The sequence below is a fragment of the Mustela erminea genome, chromosome 1 (genome assembly GCF_009829155.1).
Source record: "Mustela erminea isolate mMusErm1 chromosome 1, mMusErm1.Pri, whole genome shotgun sequence".
Classification (NCBI taxonomy): domain Eukaryota; kingdom Metazoa; phylum Chordata; class Mammalia; order Carnivora; family Mustelidae; genus Mustela; species Mustela erminea.
Window position 1 is genome coordinate 2,299,319 of NC_045614.1, and position 18,204 is coordinate 2,317,522.

The window sequence follows — 18,204 nt, forward strand, 5'->3', positions numbered from 1 at the left end:
ATTAGGTAACTGACCCAAGGTCACACAGCAAGGAAGGGGCAGCGCTGGGCTTCAAGGTGGCCACGGCAGGCTGGTGACTTCTTCATCCCTGCCGGTTAGGGATTCGTTGAATCTCTCCGCTCTCCAGACAGAAGAACTTGGACTCCGGGGAGGAGGAAGCACGCGCAGCTCTAGGGCCCGCACCCTGTGAGCTGAGCCAGATCAGGCTCCTTTCTCGGGCTGTCTCCGGGTGAGCGTGTGCAGCCCTTGTGCGCTCATAGCCCGGCCTGGAAGAACCAGTGCGCGGGCAGAAGGAACAGGTGTGAAGAGAACACGGGCCAGAATGAGTTCTGGTCCTCCCCCCACCCCCCACCTCCCCGGCTGGCCAGGCCACCCCGACTCCCCCGGGCCCAGGAGCTCCCTGGGCGAGACAGGACTCGGAGGGGTGGGCTCGCTCATTCACTGAACCACCGTCTGCCAGGCTCTCCTCCGTGCAGCGGTTGTGCCTGTCCGCAGCTTGCTACCTGCTCCCACAAAGGTCGCACTCTGCTGGGGGTGACAAGCAGCCAGAGGTCATTTCAGTAAGGGGTTACGGAGGGTGTGGGATTATTTGTCATCCTATGCACCAGCCGGGAAACGGAGCTCTGAGAGGTGCAGCCATCTGCCCAAGGTCACACAGCCGGGGAGGGGGGAGGCACAGGGACCTGAATCCAAAATGCTGCGAGTCAGCGCCACCTCGCACCGGGACAGAAGGGAGGCGGCCGTATTGGAGGCTGGACGTCAGCTCACCGGGGTTTTCGCGTTCTGCACGCCCTGGCCTCAGTCTTCCCATCGGGAGGAGGGGGTGCGTTACTGACGCTCCTTCCGACCCCTGGGCAGAACACAGCGGGTTCTCGGGTTGCCAGATTCGAAAATAGAAGTTTGGGACCCCCAGTTAAATGTGCATTTCTGATGAGCAGCGAAATTTATTTCCTCCTATGCCTACGCCCCAAATGCGAGTGAGCCTTAGGTATACACGGGTAGGAGGAAGCCGATCGATCACCAACCCCTTCCCCAACGCCACGCGCCAGACTACAAGTCCCATAACCCACCGCGCCATCCCTTTAGGAAACGTCTATCATGATTTCTTTATTCTTCTTTCATTCATTCTTCCAAAAACGCTACAACCCACTCACTGCGTGCCAGGCCTCGACTGGGTTCTGGGGGTACACGAACGCAGGAAGCCGACAAAAGTCTTTGCCCTCGTGGAGTTCAGCATCTACGTTCCTTGGGAGTTTTAAGGGATTTCTGACTTCGGCCAGGAAGACTACAGCTCCCAGGAGCCCCTGCGCCGCGTCCGCGGACTACAATTCCCAGGAGACTGCGCGCCCCAGGCTGGCCCCACTCGGCTCTCATTCCAACTTCCTTCCGGGTCGCCAGGTTACGTCCTGCCTCCACCTCTCGCGCACCACCACCCCTCCCCCGCCACAAAGACAGCTTTTGAGAAAGTCCCACTCCAAATAGTTGCCTTAAAGTCTCCGTATTTTTCTGACTCGCGTGTTACGTGAAACTTCATCCTCAGGTTTAAGCCATACGGTCCTTCACCGCGTCCTCCACAGGGAAGGAACCCAGCGGGCCTACCACTCCCAGGAGGCACCGCGCGCGCCCGGAGGACTACGACTCCCGGGTGGCAGCGCGGCGGGCGGGGCTGCCCGTGGCGGTGCCCGCAGGACCCCGGAGCAGGCGCGGGCTGCCCGGCGCGGCGCCCGCAGGACCCCGGCGGCTACCCATGCTGAGGTGAGTCCGCGGGAGCCGCCGCCGCCGCCGCCGCCGCCGCCGTCCCGTGCCCGCCGCCGCCCCGCGCGGCCCCGCCGCCGGCCAGGATGCTGGAAGAAGCGGGCGAGGTGCTGGAGAACATGCTGAAGGCGTCGTGCCTGCCGCTCGGCTTCATCGTCTTCCTGCCCGCCGTGCTGCTGCTCGTGGCGCCGCCGCTGCCCGCGGCCGACGCGGCGCACGAGTTCACCGTCTACCGCATGCAGCAGTACGACCTGCAGGGCCAGCCCTACGGTGCGTGCGGCCGGCCCCCGCGGGCCCCGGGACGCGCCGCGCCCGCCGGCCCGGCTGCAGCCCCGCCGCGCCCCGCCGGCTCACCTGCGTGCCTGCGCCCCGCCACGCGCCCGGCTCTCGGCGCCCCCGGCGCTGACCCGCAGCCCCCGCGCCGGACAGGGCAGCGCGCCCCGGATCCCCGCGCTCCGACCCCCAGGCCACGCTCCCGCTCTGCTCCGGGCCTCGTCCCCTCTGTCCGATGCGCAGCCGGGCCAGAGGCGCACTGCCCAGGCCCCCTTCCCGCGCGCCACCGGGGTCCGTCCTCGCCGGGTCGTGCCCCCGAGCCCCGAGCTCCCCCTCGGCGAGCCCGGCTGGAAGCAAGCCTCCTCGCTTAGCTCCTGCCAGGCGGAGGCAGCCGGTGGGCAGGTCCCGCCAGCCCTGACCGTCCTCGGCCCCCTGGGGCACCCCGGGCCGTTCTGTTCAGTGCCGGTGTTCCGCGGCCGGGGGCTCAGAGCTCTGATCGCTCACCGGGCCTGGTGCCGCCGAGGCCCACCTTTCCAGGCTCCCTGCCCTCCGGGCCCAGCTCACAAGCCAGGCACCCGTGGCCCATTTTAGTCCCCGTGCCTGTGGGCTCTTGGGGGTCCTCGGACCCTGCGTGTGGACCTTTCCTTCGGTGCACACCCACCCCCTGGTCTCGGCCTCCGGGTCCCCCCGTGCTCCCTCTCCCCGGGAGTCCTGGATCGTCTCTGGCCCTTCTGTCCTCTCCCTCAGCCCACCCCCACCCCGGGCCTGGATCCAGCACAGATGTCCCCTCCAGTCCCGTCTGCCGTCGAGGTCCTGATCCCAGCCCCTGCGCCTGGATTCTGAACGCCCGTAGCTGTATCTGGTGTTGGCGGACCTGCCGGCCTCCGGCTTTTCCAGCTTGCGGCCTCAGGTCCCTGCGAGAAGGGAGCCCCCTCCCCGGTCCCCGGTCTCCGCTCCGAGCCCATCTGCTCTCGGACGGCGCCCTCCTGTTAGAACTTCTCACGCTCAGCCTGAGCCCTGTGGACCCCCAGCCAAGTCCTTGGGGAGCCCCCGTCCCTGGAGGCAGGTCCAGACCGCCCCTCACATCGCTCCTCACCCCAAAGGCCGTGGCTGTTGAGAGCGTGGTTGTCAACCCCGTGGTCGGTCATCGGGTGACGACTTCGTGGTTGTCACAAGTCGGGGGGTGGGTCCTGGCGTTGAGTGGGTGGGAGCCGGGGATGCCGCAGCGCCCAGGACGCCCCCCACAGTGACCCACCCGGCCCTGCGTGGCCACAGCGCCCAACTGTGGGTGAGTGATGCCCTTGAACCTGAGGACGCAGGCTCTGGAGGGGTGGGAGGGAGGACCAGGAGCCCCTGATGTCGTGGGCCCGTTTTCACGGGGTGTTTCCCGTTCTCCTGGGTGAGGGTCTTTACCGGCGGCGTCTGGTGGAACTTTCTGGGGTGGTGGATGTGTGCTAATGTGGGAGCTGGCAGCCGCAGGGGGCCCTGGGCGCTTGAGCTGTGGCTCAGGCAAGGCGGGATGGGGGGAGTTTCGAGTGCTGGGTGGCTGCGACAAGCTGAAGTCGCCCGGTGTGGCCGGTGGCTGCCGTCCTGGTCTAGACCTTTGTGGGTTTCCCAGAGGAATCTCCCTCCCCAAGGCCCAGGTCCCGGGACTTGAGATAACCCATTTCTCGGGATCCGAGCTGGTTTCCGTGCTGCTTTCTCTTCCTTGTCCTCCCTTCCCTGGGTCCGTTGTTCCCAACCCTGGGGTGCCCTCCCATTCCTTTCTGTGACTTGACATGTTCGCCTGCGCGCCCCGGTCCCTTGCTCCGAGCGAGAAGCCCCGGGGCAGCCTGTCTCGCACGCTGCGTCTGTGAAGACCTTGGGCTCTGGGGGCGGAGGCCCACCTGCCCCAGCCAAGGGCTGCCGATGGCCCGGCTCTCCACGTGCAGCTCACACCTCCCGGCCCCCGGCCAGGCACAGCAGGCACGTTCACCTGGGGAGAAGCCCAGGGGGTGCCGTTGCCCATGGGGGAGGTGGGTGGTTGGAGGCAGGGCCCCTGGTAGGGCTCAGGGGAGCCCGGGCCTCTCCCGGACGGCGTTGTCCCCGAGAGCAGCTCTGCTGGGTCATCGTGATTGCGGGCTCCCCTCTCGGTGCCTGCAGGCTCCCCGCCCCCTGGTGCAACCCCTGCTCTGGGTCTCTCTTCTTTCCTAACTTCCTGTTCACTCCTCTTGAGAAATGCAGGCCGACTGGCTGCTGGGAAGGAGAGGGTGTGCTCTGTGCCGCGGGGTGAGCGGGGCCGAGGGTAATCCGCGGGTGCAAGGCCGTGGGGCGTGACCTCAGCGCTCCCGCCTCCGCCCGGCAGACTCTGGCCCTCCCAGGTGCCCGGGCTGCGCAGAGTGGCAGCTCCTCAAGGTCTCACCGGATCCCCTGGGCTAACGCAGGGGCCCCCAGCACCCGCTGCGCAGAGTGGCAGCTCCTCCAGGTCTCACCGGATCCCCTGGGCTAACGCAGGGGCCCCCAGCACCCGTGTCCGCCTCGTCCCCCCGTTGTTGTGAATAAAGCTTTGCTGGCACATGGCACTGGCTGGCCTGCGTCTCAGGCCGTTGAGACCAAGCCCGTGTGGGGTGAGAGCAAAGTGGTCCCCGGCGGAGCAGCGCGCCACCCTGCTCAGGTCTGGTCCTGTGGAGAGAAGGGGGCTAATGTCCGGGTGCCTGGTGCCCTGCCCTGTGGCGTCTGCCCAGCCTGCCTCTTCCTGTCCAGACGGGGCGCGGGCTGCAGCTCCCCAGCAGCACGAGAGGGTCTCGGCCCTGAGGGGACCCACGTCCACCCAGCTCTGCCCCCCCCTTGCCTCTCCCTGGCTTCCTCCCTCTGGACAGCAGAGGCGGCGCTCCGGCCCTGCAGGGGCACCCGGCGGAGGACGCGCACCGTAGGCCCTACGGGTGGCCCTCCCTGTCCACACCCCCCACTGATCGGGAGCGCCTCTGGGACCGGGAGCGGCGGGGCAGGTGGGGCCCGGGGAGCGGCCTTCCCGGCATTCCAGGAGCTTCAAGGACGGCCTGAAGGTCTGCTGCACTCTCCCTGGTCAGCCCTCCGGGGCTCTCACGGCCGAGGCCTCAGAGAAGAGGCCCCTGGAGGGCTGGGAGGGGAGAGGCAGGGACCACCCCCTCTAGCCCTGGGACCCGTGGCCCACCCTTGCTCCCCCGCTCCTGAGATGGCCTGCCCCTGCCCCTGCCCCTGCCCAACCCCACACCACGCTCCAGCCTGCCCGGCACCTTCCTGGAAAGCAGAGGCGGGGACCTGAGGGGGCCCCTGGTGACCTTGTGTAGGTCCTCATCTGTGTGGATGGGCGATGCCTCCCCCCTACAGCCTTGACCTTCAGGACCGCCGGCCGGAGCTCCTCTCAGGGAGCGGGACCGCTTCTCTGCGTCTTTCTTTTGAGGGCTTGTTGTCCGCATCCCAAACTGCAGACCCCATGGCAGGGGGCGGGGGGGCGGGCTGCGGGGGCCGTGTCCGCCCGACGGGCCTCGTGGTTCGCTTGTTTCGTGCGTCCCGGGTCGGCCTGCAGCTTTTGAGGCATTTGGAGTCGTGGCTTACCTTTTCCATTTGGGTGACTGGATGTCAAAGCTGGGATTTCTGGCAGCTGAGCGCCGGGACCCTGGGAGCTGGCTGGGCCCCCTTTCCCGGCAGCGACCGGGGACAGATGGCCCTGAGGGTCAGCCACGTGCCAGCGCCGGTGGGAAGCGATCGATGGCGCGGCTCCTCCGTCGCGCGTCTGACGTCCACGCTGGGGTGCCCTGTGTCGGGGGGGAGGTCCCCGCTGGCCTTCAGAAAGTCTGCACCGCCCTGGTTCTGAGTCCCCACTTCTCTTCGGGTGGGGGCGGGGTCCGGTTCCCCAGGAACTCGGGCTGGAGCTCTCTTCCTGATTTTCTGGAGCTTTCTTCAGCCGTGGGAATGTGGAGCAGGGGCTCCCGCCCGGGGTGATACTATCCCAGGGGACCCGGGGTGACGTCTGGGGACATCTGTGGTAGTCGCGCCAGGGAGAGCTGCCAGCGGGACCAAGCACGTGGGGGATGCTGCCCGGACCCCCACAGTGCCCGGGGAGGGGGTCGCGACTCACCGGGGTTGGAGTGGACCCTGCACCGCTAGGCAGTGAGGGGCTGGCCGTGGTGGACGTGGTGGTCTTCGGCTGGGGGTCCCGGTGCCCCACTGAGGGAGGCCCTCCCTGCCCTCCCGCAGGCACGCGGAACGCGGTGCTCAACACGGAGGCCCGCACCATCGACGCGGACGTGCTGAGCCGCCGCTGCGTGCTCATGCGGCTGCTGGACTTCTCCTATGGGCGGTACCAGAAGGCCCTGCGGCAGTCGGCCGGCGCCGTGGTCATCATCCTGCCGCGGGCCATGGCCGCCGTGCCGCAGGACGTCATCCGGGTGAGTGTCCGCCCCACCTGCGGCCGGAGGAAGGGCGCTGGGCTGGGGGTGGGTGGAGGCCCCGGGCGCGGCCCTGCACCTCCTCTGCCCTTCAGGAGGCGGGATGGCGCCGGCTCGCCTCTAGTCATCACCCCCTCCCGTCCAGACGGATCCTGTCCCCGAGGGTCACCGGCCGTGTCTGTGCCCATCTGTGCACACAGGGGTTGGGGAGCTCCTGGCATCCAGTGGGTGGGGCTGGGGGCGCTGCTCAGTTCCCCCAGCACCCAGGACACCCCACAGAGTGACCTGCCCGATGGCCACAGTGCCCGGGGCAGAGGGTATCCTGACAGGACCCGAGAGTCAGCTCGGATGAAGACGCTGTGGCCGACGAGCAGGTGGCGGGTGGTGGAGGGGCCTTCATGCTCACCGACGTCCTGTTCGGTGCCGGGCACCGTGTGCCCATCGCTGGTGGGGGTCCCTGCCATCAGACCAGGGTGCCGGCATCTGTCATCTGCCCACAGCGACGGGTGTGACAGGCGGTGGGGCTGGGAGCAGCCCACGGGGACACCAGATCTGACCCCAACCTGGCTGGGCCCTCGCCCAATCTCCCGACCTGCTTGTTCCCTAATGGGTCCCGCCCAGGGCGGTGGGCGTGCTGCCTCACCCGTCCCTCCTGTCCTGTTTTCCAGCACAATCCTGGCCCTGTTGGCCATCTGCGGAGGAGGTGTGCCCGCACCCTGGGGACAGGCCCCTGGGCAGCCTCTTGCCCAGCCTCGGAGCCCCCTAAACGGGTATCTCTTCCACAGCAATTCATGGAGACCGAGCCGGAGATGTTGGCCATGGAGACTGTGGTTCCTGTCTACTTCGCTGTGGAGGACGAGGCCTTGCTGTCCATCTACGAGCAGACGCAGGCCGCGTCCGCCGCCCAGGGCTCTGCCTCCGCCGCCGAAGGTAGGCCCGGGCTGCAGGAGCGGGCGGGCTGTGGCCACACCAGGCCGCTTCTGGGGTCCCCTCTCCCGGCGAGCACGTGGCGCGGTACCCAGCCATGCGGGTCAGCGGGCCCGACCCTGGCCTGCCACGCCCCTGTCTCAGGGCTGCAGCCAAGGCTGTGCAGTTCCCGGCCCCCAGTCCCCCACCGCTGCTGATTCCATGCGAACAGCAGCTTGAGAAATGCTCCTTTGAAGGGAGGGCTGTCCCCGCCGGCCTCTGGCTTGTCGAACCTGTGGGCGTCCGGTGGGTTTTGTTTGTTCTACCTGCTGAGGACAGGGCGACCCCGTCATGCTGGAGCCCGTCGGGACAGCCGTGTCCTCGGGGAGAGGAGGACACAGGTTTCTTCTGCTCCGGGGACCGGGGACGTCCAGGAGCTTGGCGCAGGGGTGGGTGGCTGTGGGGAATGCGCTAGCAGAAGCAGTCGAAGAAACGCCCCAGAGCGGCGGGCGGCACAGGAGGGCGGCGCTCGGAGTCCCCCCTGCCGGCCGGCCTGGGGCTGCACGGTGGGCTCAGCAGCTCTGGCGCCGGACGCCGGGCCCTTCCCCGGGCGCGGTCTCAAGTTGTGCCCCAGGTCACGGGGTCGGTTCTGCATACAGCCGGGCTTAGACCGGACCCCTACCGTCCGAGGCGTGGGGGCCGCGGGGAGGCCGGCTCGGGCCCCGGAAGCCCCAGCGCGGGCTGACCTCCCCCGCCTGTCCTCAGTGCTTCTCCACACCGCCACGGCCAACGGCTTCCAGATGGTCACTAGCGGGGTGCAGAGCAAGGCCGTGAGTGACTGGCTCATCACCAGTGTGGAGGTGAGTGCCGGCCCTGCCTGCCACACGGAGACCTGGGGAGGGGGGCACCGGGCTCCCTGAGTTGACCCCCGCGCCTCCCCCCGGGGGGAACCTCTGATCGGGACGTTGGCTCAGTCTCCCACCAGCCCCGCCGCACATCAGGCCTCCTCGTCCTGCCTCAGGGGCCTTTGCGCCGGTGGTCCGTGCCTTGCAGAGAGGTCTCCCTCGCACGGGGGCTGCCCCTTCTCGTCACCCGGCGGTGGGGTGCTCCCTGGGCGGGGGAGGGCGAGGAGCAGAACACCGTGGGGTGGGCAGTGTCTGCTCCGAGCTGTCCTCGCGTCTGTCATGTCCGCACACCGGTGAGGGGGTCTCCCCGGCCACGGAGGCGCAGGGCTAGGGGGCGAGGGACGAGTACTCGGTGGCAGCCCGCCAGCCTGCTCGTGCCCGTGTGCCCGAGTCTGGAGCGGGGGCGGCCTGCCCTGTGGGAGCCCTCCAGGCAAGGCCTTTGTATACGCCTGGGGCCGGAGCCCTGCGCTGGACCTGCTGTGGCTTCACTTTCTCGAGGGATGGTCCCACCTGACGCGTCGGGAAGCCGCGTGTCGTCTGTTTCTTTCCCGTCAGCCCGAGTGCCAGAGGCGCTGAGACCGCACATCGCGGCCTCTGTCGTGTCCTTGGAGCCTAACCAGGGTTCTGGAGCACAGGGACCCTCCGCGAGCGCGCGTCAGGGAGTGTGCAGGACCCCGGCCCGGTGGCTCACGCCTGATGGTGCCGGCTGCTCTGCTCCCACCTAGTGTCGGCGCAGGTGGGACTTGGGCAGACCCAGGCTCGCAGCCTCCCTGTCCAGGACTGAGTCCGCCTCTCCGTGAGCGCCTTCTGAGCTGCCCCGTGTGCCAGCGGCGGGAGCGGGCAAGGTGCCCCTCCTTCCGTGAAGGCCTCACTGGCAGGTGCGGAGGTCTGAGGGCAGCAAACGGGCACTTAGACACAGTGGAGAAGGGCTCTGGCAGGACAGTAGGTGCCGTCCGCTAGCAGCCCCGTCCCCTAGTGGCCCCATCTGGCATGTGCAGGGGCCCTCGGGGACGTCCAGGTTGCAGGCCTATAGCAGTGAGGACCGTGCCCGGCCCAGGGTTTCCTGGGCTGCCCTGCACAGACCGGGTGCAGGAGGAGGGCGGGCAGGTCGGTGCAGCTGGACGGGCCCATCCAGGATGTGGGGAGGCCACCGCAGCGTCTATGCCGTCAGTTAAATTAGGAGGAATCCTTCTTTTCCCGCTGTGTGAGGGACTGTGGCGGTCTGGGCAGGGAAGGCCCCAGGGACCAGAGGCCTCGTAGTCAGGCTCCCGAAGGTCGGGTCGGGCCAAGCCGCAGCTGGCCTGGTCGGCTGGAGTCAGTAGCAGCTGGAGCCGGCCTGGCTCCAGAGGACCCTGCTCGCCACGAGAGGGTCTGTGTCAGCCGCCAGCCTGGCTGCCTTGGCGTTTACTTCTGGAAACCCCTGCACCTCCTTGAGCCCTCTGCCGTCCCTGCTGTTGGTGCGCAGGTGGGGGTGCTGGGCTGGCCCCTGCTCCTCTGCGCCACGTCGGGCCACGTCTGGCCACCCGGCCAGCCCTAGCCTTGGCCCATCTGTTGGGAAAGGGGCCCCGAGCCCCTAGAGGCAGAGGTGTGGCCCCGGTCTCGCGCGTCCACAGTCTCGCGCTAGGATCCGCAGCCAGCATGTGGCCCCCGGTCTCCGGCGGCAGCGGGGAGAGCTCGCACCTTCCCTCCGACACGGCCAAGGCCTTCGCAGAGCTCGCCCTCCGATGGGAGGCAGGAAGATGGCCTCAGCCGTGCGCCGGCACAGACCCCTGGGCCGTGCTGTGGGACCCCCTCTCTGTGCCCCGCGATAGCTCTCAGACGGGGGGAGGCGTGGAGGCCGAGGCATTGCTGACGGGGGGTCGTTTTCGCTTGTCCCACACGTGACTTTAGCGAGGGCCAGTCCCTGTGTGAAGAGACTCCAGCTGGGCCGTGGGCGCCGGGACCTGGACTGTGGCCACGTCCCGTCCTGGCAGCTGGCCTCACCTGCAGAGCTCTCCTGCCAGCACCCTCGGGGGCCTGGGGCTCCGTCCTGAAGGACGGGCTGGGCTCCGGGTGGGGCAGCAGGCCATGGTCCTCTAGACCATTTCTGCAAGTAAAGTTTTATGGACACGTGGGCACAGCCATTCGTTCACGTATTGTCCATGACAGTCCGCAAAGTCGGGAGCACTGCCCTACCTGTGAGCGTGGCCCGGGCTGCTTCTGGCCTCCGGGGCCCCGGCCGGCAGCCCCTTCACAGACTGTGTCTCCGCAGGGGCGGCTGACTGGGCTGGGCGGAGAAGACCTTCCGACCATCGTCATCGTGGCCCACTACGATGCCTTCGGAGTGGCCCCTGTACGTATGCGTGCGCTCGCGCTCCCCGTGCTGCTCTGGCTGAACCTCGGAGGGCCCTGGGGCCGGGTGTTCTCCTGAAGCAGAAACAGGCTAATCTGCGGCAGCTCCCGTGGCCAGAGTCCCACGGCAGATAGGAGGCCGGGCCGCGGATCGAGACCAGGTGTCCCTGTCCGTCCCCAGGCCCAGGTGCGGGGATGTACCGGGAGGACCCCAGGGCCCAGCAGATGGTCGTCCCCACGGCCCTTGTTTGTACGGACGGAGGACAGAGGACAGGAAGCAAAATGAGCTCACCTTGGGTGTGGGAGGGGGACGGGGGGGGGACACAGGCCGGAGCTCCCAGAGCTCTCCCTCGGGGTGTCCCACCGGACACGCTTAGTTCCCTCCAAACGAGACAGCACCGTGCGTGTGTGGTTATGGTCTCCAGGGGCTGGCAGAGACCCAGTGCCAGGTTCTCTGCAGGGTCGGTCTCGCGGCCCGTCAGCCCGACGTGGGGACGTGGGGAAGGGGCGGGTGCTCAGCCCGAACCTCGCGTCTGCACAGACGGTCCAGGGACCCAAGCCCCCTGGCAGCGAGGCTGGCCGGAGCCCGCAGTCCGGTCCAGACGCTGCGGAGGGCCAGACTCGCGAACCCGCCTCCTCCGGGCATGCTCTCCGAGCCCCGCCACGGCGAGGTCAGGGCTCACGCCAGAGCGTGAACGGTGTCCGCTCTTCCTCAGGGAGGTCTTGTTTCGGAAGGAAAACCACCCTCAGGCCAATAGCGGCCTGAGGTCCTGACCAGGGGACCCACAGTGCGGCTGTCCCAAGCGCTACCCCGCCTGGGAGGCCAGGGCCTCAGCGGTCCGCGCAGAAGGCTCAGCCTGGTCCTCCTCTCCTGTCCGCCCGACTGGCAGCCCTTCGAGATGATTCGTCCCAATCTCTACCTCCTACCACAGAGGGTTTTTTTTTTTTTAAGATTTTATTTATTTATTTGACAGACAGAGATCACAAGCAGGCAGAGAGGCAGGCAGAGAGAGGGGGGGAAGTAGGCTCCCCGCTGAGCAGAGAGCCCGATGCGGGGCTCGATCCCAGGACCCTGAGATCATGACCTGAGCCGAAGGCAGAGGCTTAACCCACCGAGCCACCCAGGCGCCCTGTAACATCTAAATTGTTCCTTTAAACCGCGTAGTTTAGTGGGACACTCAGATTTGTGCAACCATGGTCACTGACTTCCCGAAGGTTCCGTCTCCCCTGCACGAAGCCCTGTCCCCATCAGAAGTCACACCGTATCCACGGTCCCCTTCCCGTCCCTGGAGGAGCCTGGTCAGGGCATGTCATGCGTGGACTCACACCCGTGTGCCCTGCTGTCTGGACCCCCCGTGCACGACCCTGAATTTTAATACGTCGATGTGTGATATGTCGGCGTGTGGACCCTGACCTTGGGAGGGTTGCAAAGTCCCCTTACCACGTGGTTGGGCACGTTTGGATCGTAGGAGCTGGATGGGTTGGGGTCTGTCCCAGTGGAGGGAACCCGCTCCGAACCCCTCGCGGTGATATGGGCGTGCTGCGCTCCTGGGGCAGGTGCTGACTCCAGACGGAGGCAGCCCCGCTGGGCTCCAGGGCCCCGGGGCAGAGTGCTGGGGAGCAAGCAGGAGAGCTGGAAGGGCCTGGGCCCTGGGTCTCAGCCCTGCAGACACGGGGTGCCGGGAGCCGTCTGGTGGCGAGGCGGGGCTGTCCGGGCCCTCTCTGGCTGCCGCGATGGGGACCACGAGGTGCCGGGCGGGACCTGGGGCTCATCACTGGCCTTGTCTCCCGCAGTGGCTGTCACATGGTGCGGACTCGAACGGGAGTGGCATCTCTGTGCTGCTGGAGCTCGCCCGCCTCTTCTCCAGGCTCTACACCTACAAGCGCACGCACGCGGCGTACGGCCGGCGGGAGGGGCTGCCGGGAGGGCGGGCTGCTGCCTGTCGGGGTCGCGCACCCCGGAGTAACAGGGTCCGGTCTGCTCCCAGGACCTCCCCCATGGGCCTGGAGCTGAGCCCTGCCCAGATCCTGTCCTGCAGGCCCACAGGGTCCTGTCTGGGGGCATTCGTGGTTGCCACCCTGGGGGTGCTCCTGGCTCCGAGGGAGTGGGGGGCAGGGGTGCGGCCCCACCATGCTGGGACGGGGAGACCCTGCTCTGGGGGCTGGTCGGGATTCAGTACCGGCGGGGGGACCGCCTGCTCGCCGGGGTCCTGGTCCCTCTCCTTCACCGCCGACCCCCTGCTGCCCCCACGCCAGGTACAACCTTCTCTTCTTTGCTTCTGGAGGGGGCAAGTTCAACTACCAGGGCACGAAGCGGTGGCTGGAGGACAACCTGGACCACACAGGTGAGCGGCCCCTGGGGGAGCTGGGGGGGAAGGGGTGCCGGGGTACTTGCTCCCCGCCCGTCCCGACCATCGCTGCCGCCCTGCAGACTCCAGTCTGCTCCAGGACAACGTGGCCTTCGTGCTGTGCCTGGACACCGTGGGCCGCGGAGACCGGCTGCACCTGCACGTGTCCAAGCCGCCGCGGGAGGGGACGCTGCAGCACGCCTTCCTGCGCGAGCTGGAGGCGGTAGGTGCCTTCCCGCCGCAGCTTGGCCCGGGGCCGCGGTGGGGTCCAGGGCTCGGACGCTACCGGCTATCAGGGCCCCGTGAGCATCCGAGAGCCGAGCCGGGGCGGGACCGCGGGGCTGAGCGCCAGCCTGACCGCCCCCGCACGCAGGTGGCTGCCCACCAGTTCCCGGAGGTCCGGTTCTCCATGGTGCACAAGAAAATCAACCTGGCGGAGGACATCCTGGCCTGGGAGCACGAGCGCTTCGCCATCCGCCGGCTGCCCGCCTTCACCCTGTCCCACCTGGAGAGCCACCGCGACGGCCAGCGCAGCAGCATCATGGACGTGAGGTGAGCGCGGCCCCAGGGCCTCCCCTCTGTCTGCCACCACGGGGGATCTCTGCGGGGCCGCGGCGTGGACAGACACTGGAAGGAGCAGACGCGGAACGTGGGTGGTGGGGAGGGCGGCGGGCCTGAGCCCAGTGACGGGGCAGCTGGCGGCGGGTGACTGAGCCCCCCCTTACTAGGCACAGGGGGGCACATGGGAGAGGTTTGGGGTCTTCTGGCCCCCACACGTGATATCCAGACCCCACCTGTGACCCTCAGATGCCAAGCACTGCGGTCTGCCCTGTGGCTCAGAGGCTGTGGTTCCTGCCCCTGGGCCTTCGCACGGCCACGCGGAGGCCTGGAGAGGTGCCCCGTCTCCTCACACCTCCTCGGAGCCCTCCCCACCTCTCCTTCCTCGGGTTAGCTCTCGTCAAGATGCCGGGCTCCTCTGGCTTGTGCCAGTGGAGGATTTCATTTCCCGTCCGTGTCTCCCAGTGGTGTGTCAGCGCTCCGCAGGGCCAGGGTTTATGGTGGCCGTGGGGCTGGGTCTGGGCCGGTCTGGCCATGTGCACTCTCTGGCCCCCCTTGGGCCTGGCCCAGCTGCTGGCATGTGTCTGCTGCGGGGTGAGCAGCTGGGCCTGGAGGAGGCGCTGCCTGGCTCCAGGCGAGGCCCAGAGAGAGAGCAGCTGCGGGCAGGGCTGTGGACCGTTCCTGGGGCATCAGGGAGGCTTCCTGGAGGAGGTGATGCTGGAGCTGAGGGGCATGGGCCGGAGGAGGGCGCTCCAGGGTGGAGGGAGTGAGAGCCGAGGAGAGCGCTGCCCCGGCTCCCCCCGGCGGCCCAGCCCCCCTCACGTGCTCCCGGCAGCAACCAGTGGCCGGCTCTGTTCTGCACCCAAGCCCCTTTCCCGGGTCTGCGTGTCGCCAGCTATACTGGGTGTCCCCTGGCCTGTGGTCCCCCAGTCTTTGCTCCCGTGGTCACAGATGGTCTCCACCTTTCGCATGAGGACATCTGCTGTCCCATGTGGAGCTGTGCTCTGGCACTCACCACGTCCGCGGACGCCTGGCTTCCAAATCAGGCCCCGTTCCTGGGTTCTGGGTCGGGGTGAGCGTGGGTAGTGCCGTTCGCCCCTTGGCATCATCTCAGCGCTGCCTGCGACCACAGTGGATGGAGGTCCCCCAGCACCCCACATCCGCAGCGAGGAAGCAGGCCCAGGGCCGCGGTCCTTCCGGCAGACGCGGCGGGCGCCCCCCCAGCAGGCCGCGGCCCGTCTCCTGTTGTCGTTGGAGACACGGCTGTGCTCTGCCGGTGAGCTTGGCGGCCGCGGGTTCCAGATGCCCACGCACGTTTTTCCCACCCCTGTGCTAAGGTCCCGGGTCGACTCCAAGACGCTGACCCGCAACACCAGGCTCATCGCGGAGGCCCTGACCCGCGTCATCTACAACCTGACGGAGAAGGTGAGGCGCCCCCCGCGCCCCCCGGCTCCGGCGCCCCCCAGCCCATGGGTCGGACTCAGGGCCGCCCCTTCTCTCTCCACAGGGGACCCCCCCAGACATGCCGGTCTTCACGGAGCAGATGGTAACGGCGGGGCCGGGCGGGGCGGGGCGGCAGGGGCGGCGGGGGCGGCGGGGGGTGGTTCCCGTGACCTCGGCCCCCCCCCGCAGCAGATCCAGCAGGAGCAGCTGGACTCGGTGATGGACTGGCTCACCAACCAGCCGCGGGCCGCGCAGCTCGTGGACAAGGACGGCACGTTCCTCAGCACGCTCGAGCACTACCTGAGCCGCTACCTGAAGGAGGTCAAGCCGCACCACATCAAGGCCGACAAGCGGTGAGTCCGCCGCTGCCCTGGCCAGCACCCTGTGGCCGCGCGGCCGGCCCCCCAAGGGGCAAGGTCGAGCTGGTGAAAGCAGAGGACGAAGAGTAAAATGGGAAGTACAGGGATCCAATTAAACAGGAGTTCCACGGAAATGAGTGTGTTTTAGTGTAAGTATATCTCATGTAGCATTTGGGATATACTTACGCCAGGAGCCAGTTGTCTTTCATCTGAAATCCGCACATAACCAACGTCCTGCGTTTCATCGGGCAGCCCTAAACCACCCGCTCTCTGGTCCTTCTGTGCCCGGGTCCCCCATCTGGCCTATGCCCCTCCCACCACGGGCCGAGCCAGCACTGCAGGGCCTCGTGGTAGGGCGGGAACCTGCAGGTGTGCACAGGTGGGAGATAGCCCACAGTGCTTGGGGCACCTCGCTGGCCCTCTGCCTTCTCCCTACTCGTGGTGTGCCTGGGAGTCCGGACTCTCGGACGGAAGAAGAAACTGAGGTTCAGAGTGGACCCCCAGCTGTGGAGCCAGGGTCTCTCAATACCCAGACGCCGACCATCTCCCCTCGGTAGTAATGTTCTGTGGACCACTAGACTCACACAATGACACTAGTCCTTTTTTTAAAAGATTTTATTTGTCTCGAGAGGAGAGTGTACATGCACACGGTGGGGGAGGGGCAAGGCAGAGGGAGAGAGAATCTCAAGCAGACGCCACACTGAGCACAAAGCCCGATGGAGGGGTCGATCTCGCAACCCTGAGATCGTGACCTGAGCAGAAACCAAGAGTCAGACACGCAACTGACTGAGCCACCCCGGCAACCCCTATTCCATTTTTAACGAGTACCATTTGACACCCCAAAAAAACAACAGGGAGTAGAGGCCAGTCCTTGCCCCAGGAGGGTCCGCGTAGCCTCGTGCGTGCGCACAGATGGGCACACGCGCGGCCTCCCACTCCTGAGCTGGTGGGACATCTGGGGGCCGCGGCGGGCCGCGGGGCAGCCGGGTGAGCGCGCTGTCTCCACAGGGACCCCGAGTTCGTCTTCTATGACCAGCTGAAGCAGGTGATGAACGCCTACAGGTGAGTGGTGCCCCCGGTCACGGCCCAGGGCGCGTGGTCCAGCGGCAGACCCTCCCCCGACTCTCTGGTGCCCCGCTTCCCCCAGGGTCAAGCCCGCCATCTTCGACCTGCTCCTGGCCGTCTGCATCGGCGCCTACCTCGGGATGGCCTACACGGCGGTCCAGGTGAGCACTGCTGAGTAGAGGCTCAGGTGGGAGGCGGGGCCCCTGCGGGGGTCGACCAGGCCAGGCAAGTCCTCGGCCCTAACCCTGCCTAGAAGCAGATGACCCCCCGGTGGCACTCAGGCCTTCCTCGCGGTGGCGGGGCCCCGGCCTCACAGGAGCCTCCCCGCTGCCCCCAGCACTTCGACCTCCTGTACAAAACAGTTCAGAGACTGCTCGTGAAGGCCAAGACGCAGTGACGTGGCCCCTCGCCGGCGCCGAGCCCCTGCCTGCCGCCCCTCCCCGCTCCCGGCCGGCAGGAGGGCAGGGCTGCACCCCGGGCTCCGCGGCCGAGGCCCTGAATTACAGAGCTTTTCTGTGTTGCTCTTGAGGACCTGGGGGTTCTTTCTCTTTTTTGTCCTCGAACTCCCTCAGAGGAGCTTTTGTTGGAGGGCCCGGGCCCCGGCCTTGGACTTGGGGGCAAGTATGCGGATGAGCTCCCGGCCCCGCTGCCCCGATCAGGGCTCGCTGGCCGCGGAATGGCCGAGGAGACGCCCCCGCACACCCTCCACGTCCCTCCTCTTGGCCATGATGCTGAGCGGGAACCGCAGGCTGCGGGGCAGGGGCCGCCTTCGCTGGCCCCCCCCCCCGCCCCCCCGCCCCGCCCCTGCTCTGGTGACGCGGGTGCTCATCCTGTCTGAAGAAGGACCCCCAGGTTCCGGCCCCTTCCTCGGAAGCATCGCGTTCCGCCACACTGGCCTGGGCCGAGGGCAGCCGCCTCAGGGTGTGGCCTTGGAACGTGGCTCCCTTGAGCCCCAGTGGACGCTGGTGCCCTGAAGACCCGCGGCCTCCCGGTCCGGCTCCCGCTCCGTTCACCTTCGTGTGTGCTTCTCGCCGCCTGCTGTCCCCGCCCCGCAGGGCCCCGGGGAGCTGGGGCCTGTCCTCCAGGAACCTGGGTACCTTCGGAGCCCCTGGGGCAGGAGGCGGCCCTGGAGGAGAGAGAAGGCCCCTCCCCCTCTGCCCCTTACCTCGGGCTCGCTGGGCCTCCGCCGCCTCATTCACAGAAAGGAGGGTGTGTTCTGGGCCCCCAGGAGGGTGTCCAGGCTTGGGGTCAAGGGAGAGCCTGTGCCGGAGAAGGTGCAGCTGCGGGCCCCACAGGGCTGCCCTTCCCGGGGCCTGGGACCTGGGGAGGAAGGTCCAGGCGTGAACCCCACAAGTCAGGCTCCTTGGAAGGGAAGGGGTGCGGAGGGGCCGTCGAGCGCTGCTGAGACTGATCTCAGGGAGACCCAGGCGAACGGATTCATTAGCAATATAATCAATTAGGTGTTCTGTGCCCGGGGGTTCAGGGTGAGGGAGAAGGGGGTTGGGCCCCGCCTGAGCCTCCAGGGAGGCCTTGTCGGAGGCTGTGGAGGAGCAGGGGACTAGATCCCCCCGTGCGTCCCCAGCCAGCCCTCAGAAGCCAGCTCGCTGCGGGGGACAGGCTCCTGGGGGCTGCATCTCCGCCTCCTGCCTTCGGCAAGCCCCGTCCTCCCTGGTAGGGCTGCGTCCTGGCCCCCCAGGCCCCCCAGGCCAGGGGAGCGGCCGGCACGGGAGCCACAGCCTTTCCTGCCTGTGTCGCTTTCTCTGCCCTGCTGGGTGGCCTGTCTTCCCCCAGACTGTTTACTGAGTGCCCAGCCAGCCCGGCCACCTCTAGGGGGCAGGACACGAGGACTGGT

The 18,204-nt window shown here is 67.7% G+C and overlaps 1 protein-coding gene across 2 annotated transcripts; it reads left to right on the top strand.

Annotated features, from left to right (window-relative positions):
- Positions 1 to 1,711: 1,711 nt before the first annotated feature.
- On the top strand, positions 1,712 to 17,700 carry NCLN (nicalin). Of its 2 annotated transcripts, none has more exons than XM_032305825.1 (15): positions 1,712 to 2,025; positions 6,247 to 6,437; positions 7,223 to 7,367; positions 8,109 to 8,203; positions 10,500 to 10,580; positions 12,374 to 12,477; positions 12,836 to 12,924; positions 13,011 to 13,150; positions 13,301 to 13,479; positions 14,823 to 14,910; positions 14,993 to 15,031; positions 15,118 to 15,281; positions 16,296 to 16,349; positions 16,435 to 16,513; positions 16,690 to 17,700. In XM_032305825.1, exons 1-15 carry the CDS (start codon positions 1,842 to 1,844, stop codon positions 16,747 to 16,749), a joined length of 1,692 nt encoding a protein of 563 aa, XP_032161716.1. In that variant the 5' UTR covers positions 1,712 to 1,841; the 3' UTR covers positions 16,750 to 17,700. The 2 variants fall into 2 exon arrangements, with proteins under 2 accessions (XP_032161716.1, XP_032161720.1); XM_032305829.1 differs by having other exon boundaries at positions 15,121 to 15,281.
- The last annotated feature ends 504 nt before the right edge of the window (positions 17,701 to 18,204 follow it).

Coding starts and splice junctions, on each gene's coding strand:
- NCLN (XM_032305825.1), top strand. CDS start 1,842: ATGCTGGAAGAAGCGGGCGAGGTGCTGGAGAACATGCTGAAGGCGTCG. Junction 13,480..14,822: donor AGCAGCATCATGGACGTGAG/GTGAGCGCGGCC, acceptor CCCTGTGCTAAG/GTCCCGGGTCGACTCCAAGA. Junction 16,514..16,689: donor TGGCCTACACGGCGGTCCAG/GTGAGCACTGCT, acceptor CGCTGCCCCCAG/CACTTCGACCTCCTGTACAA.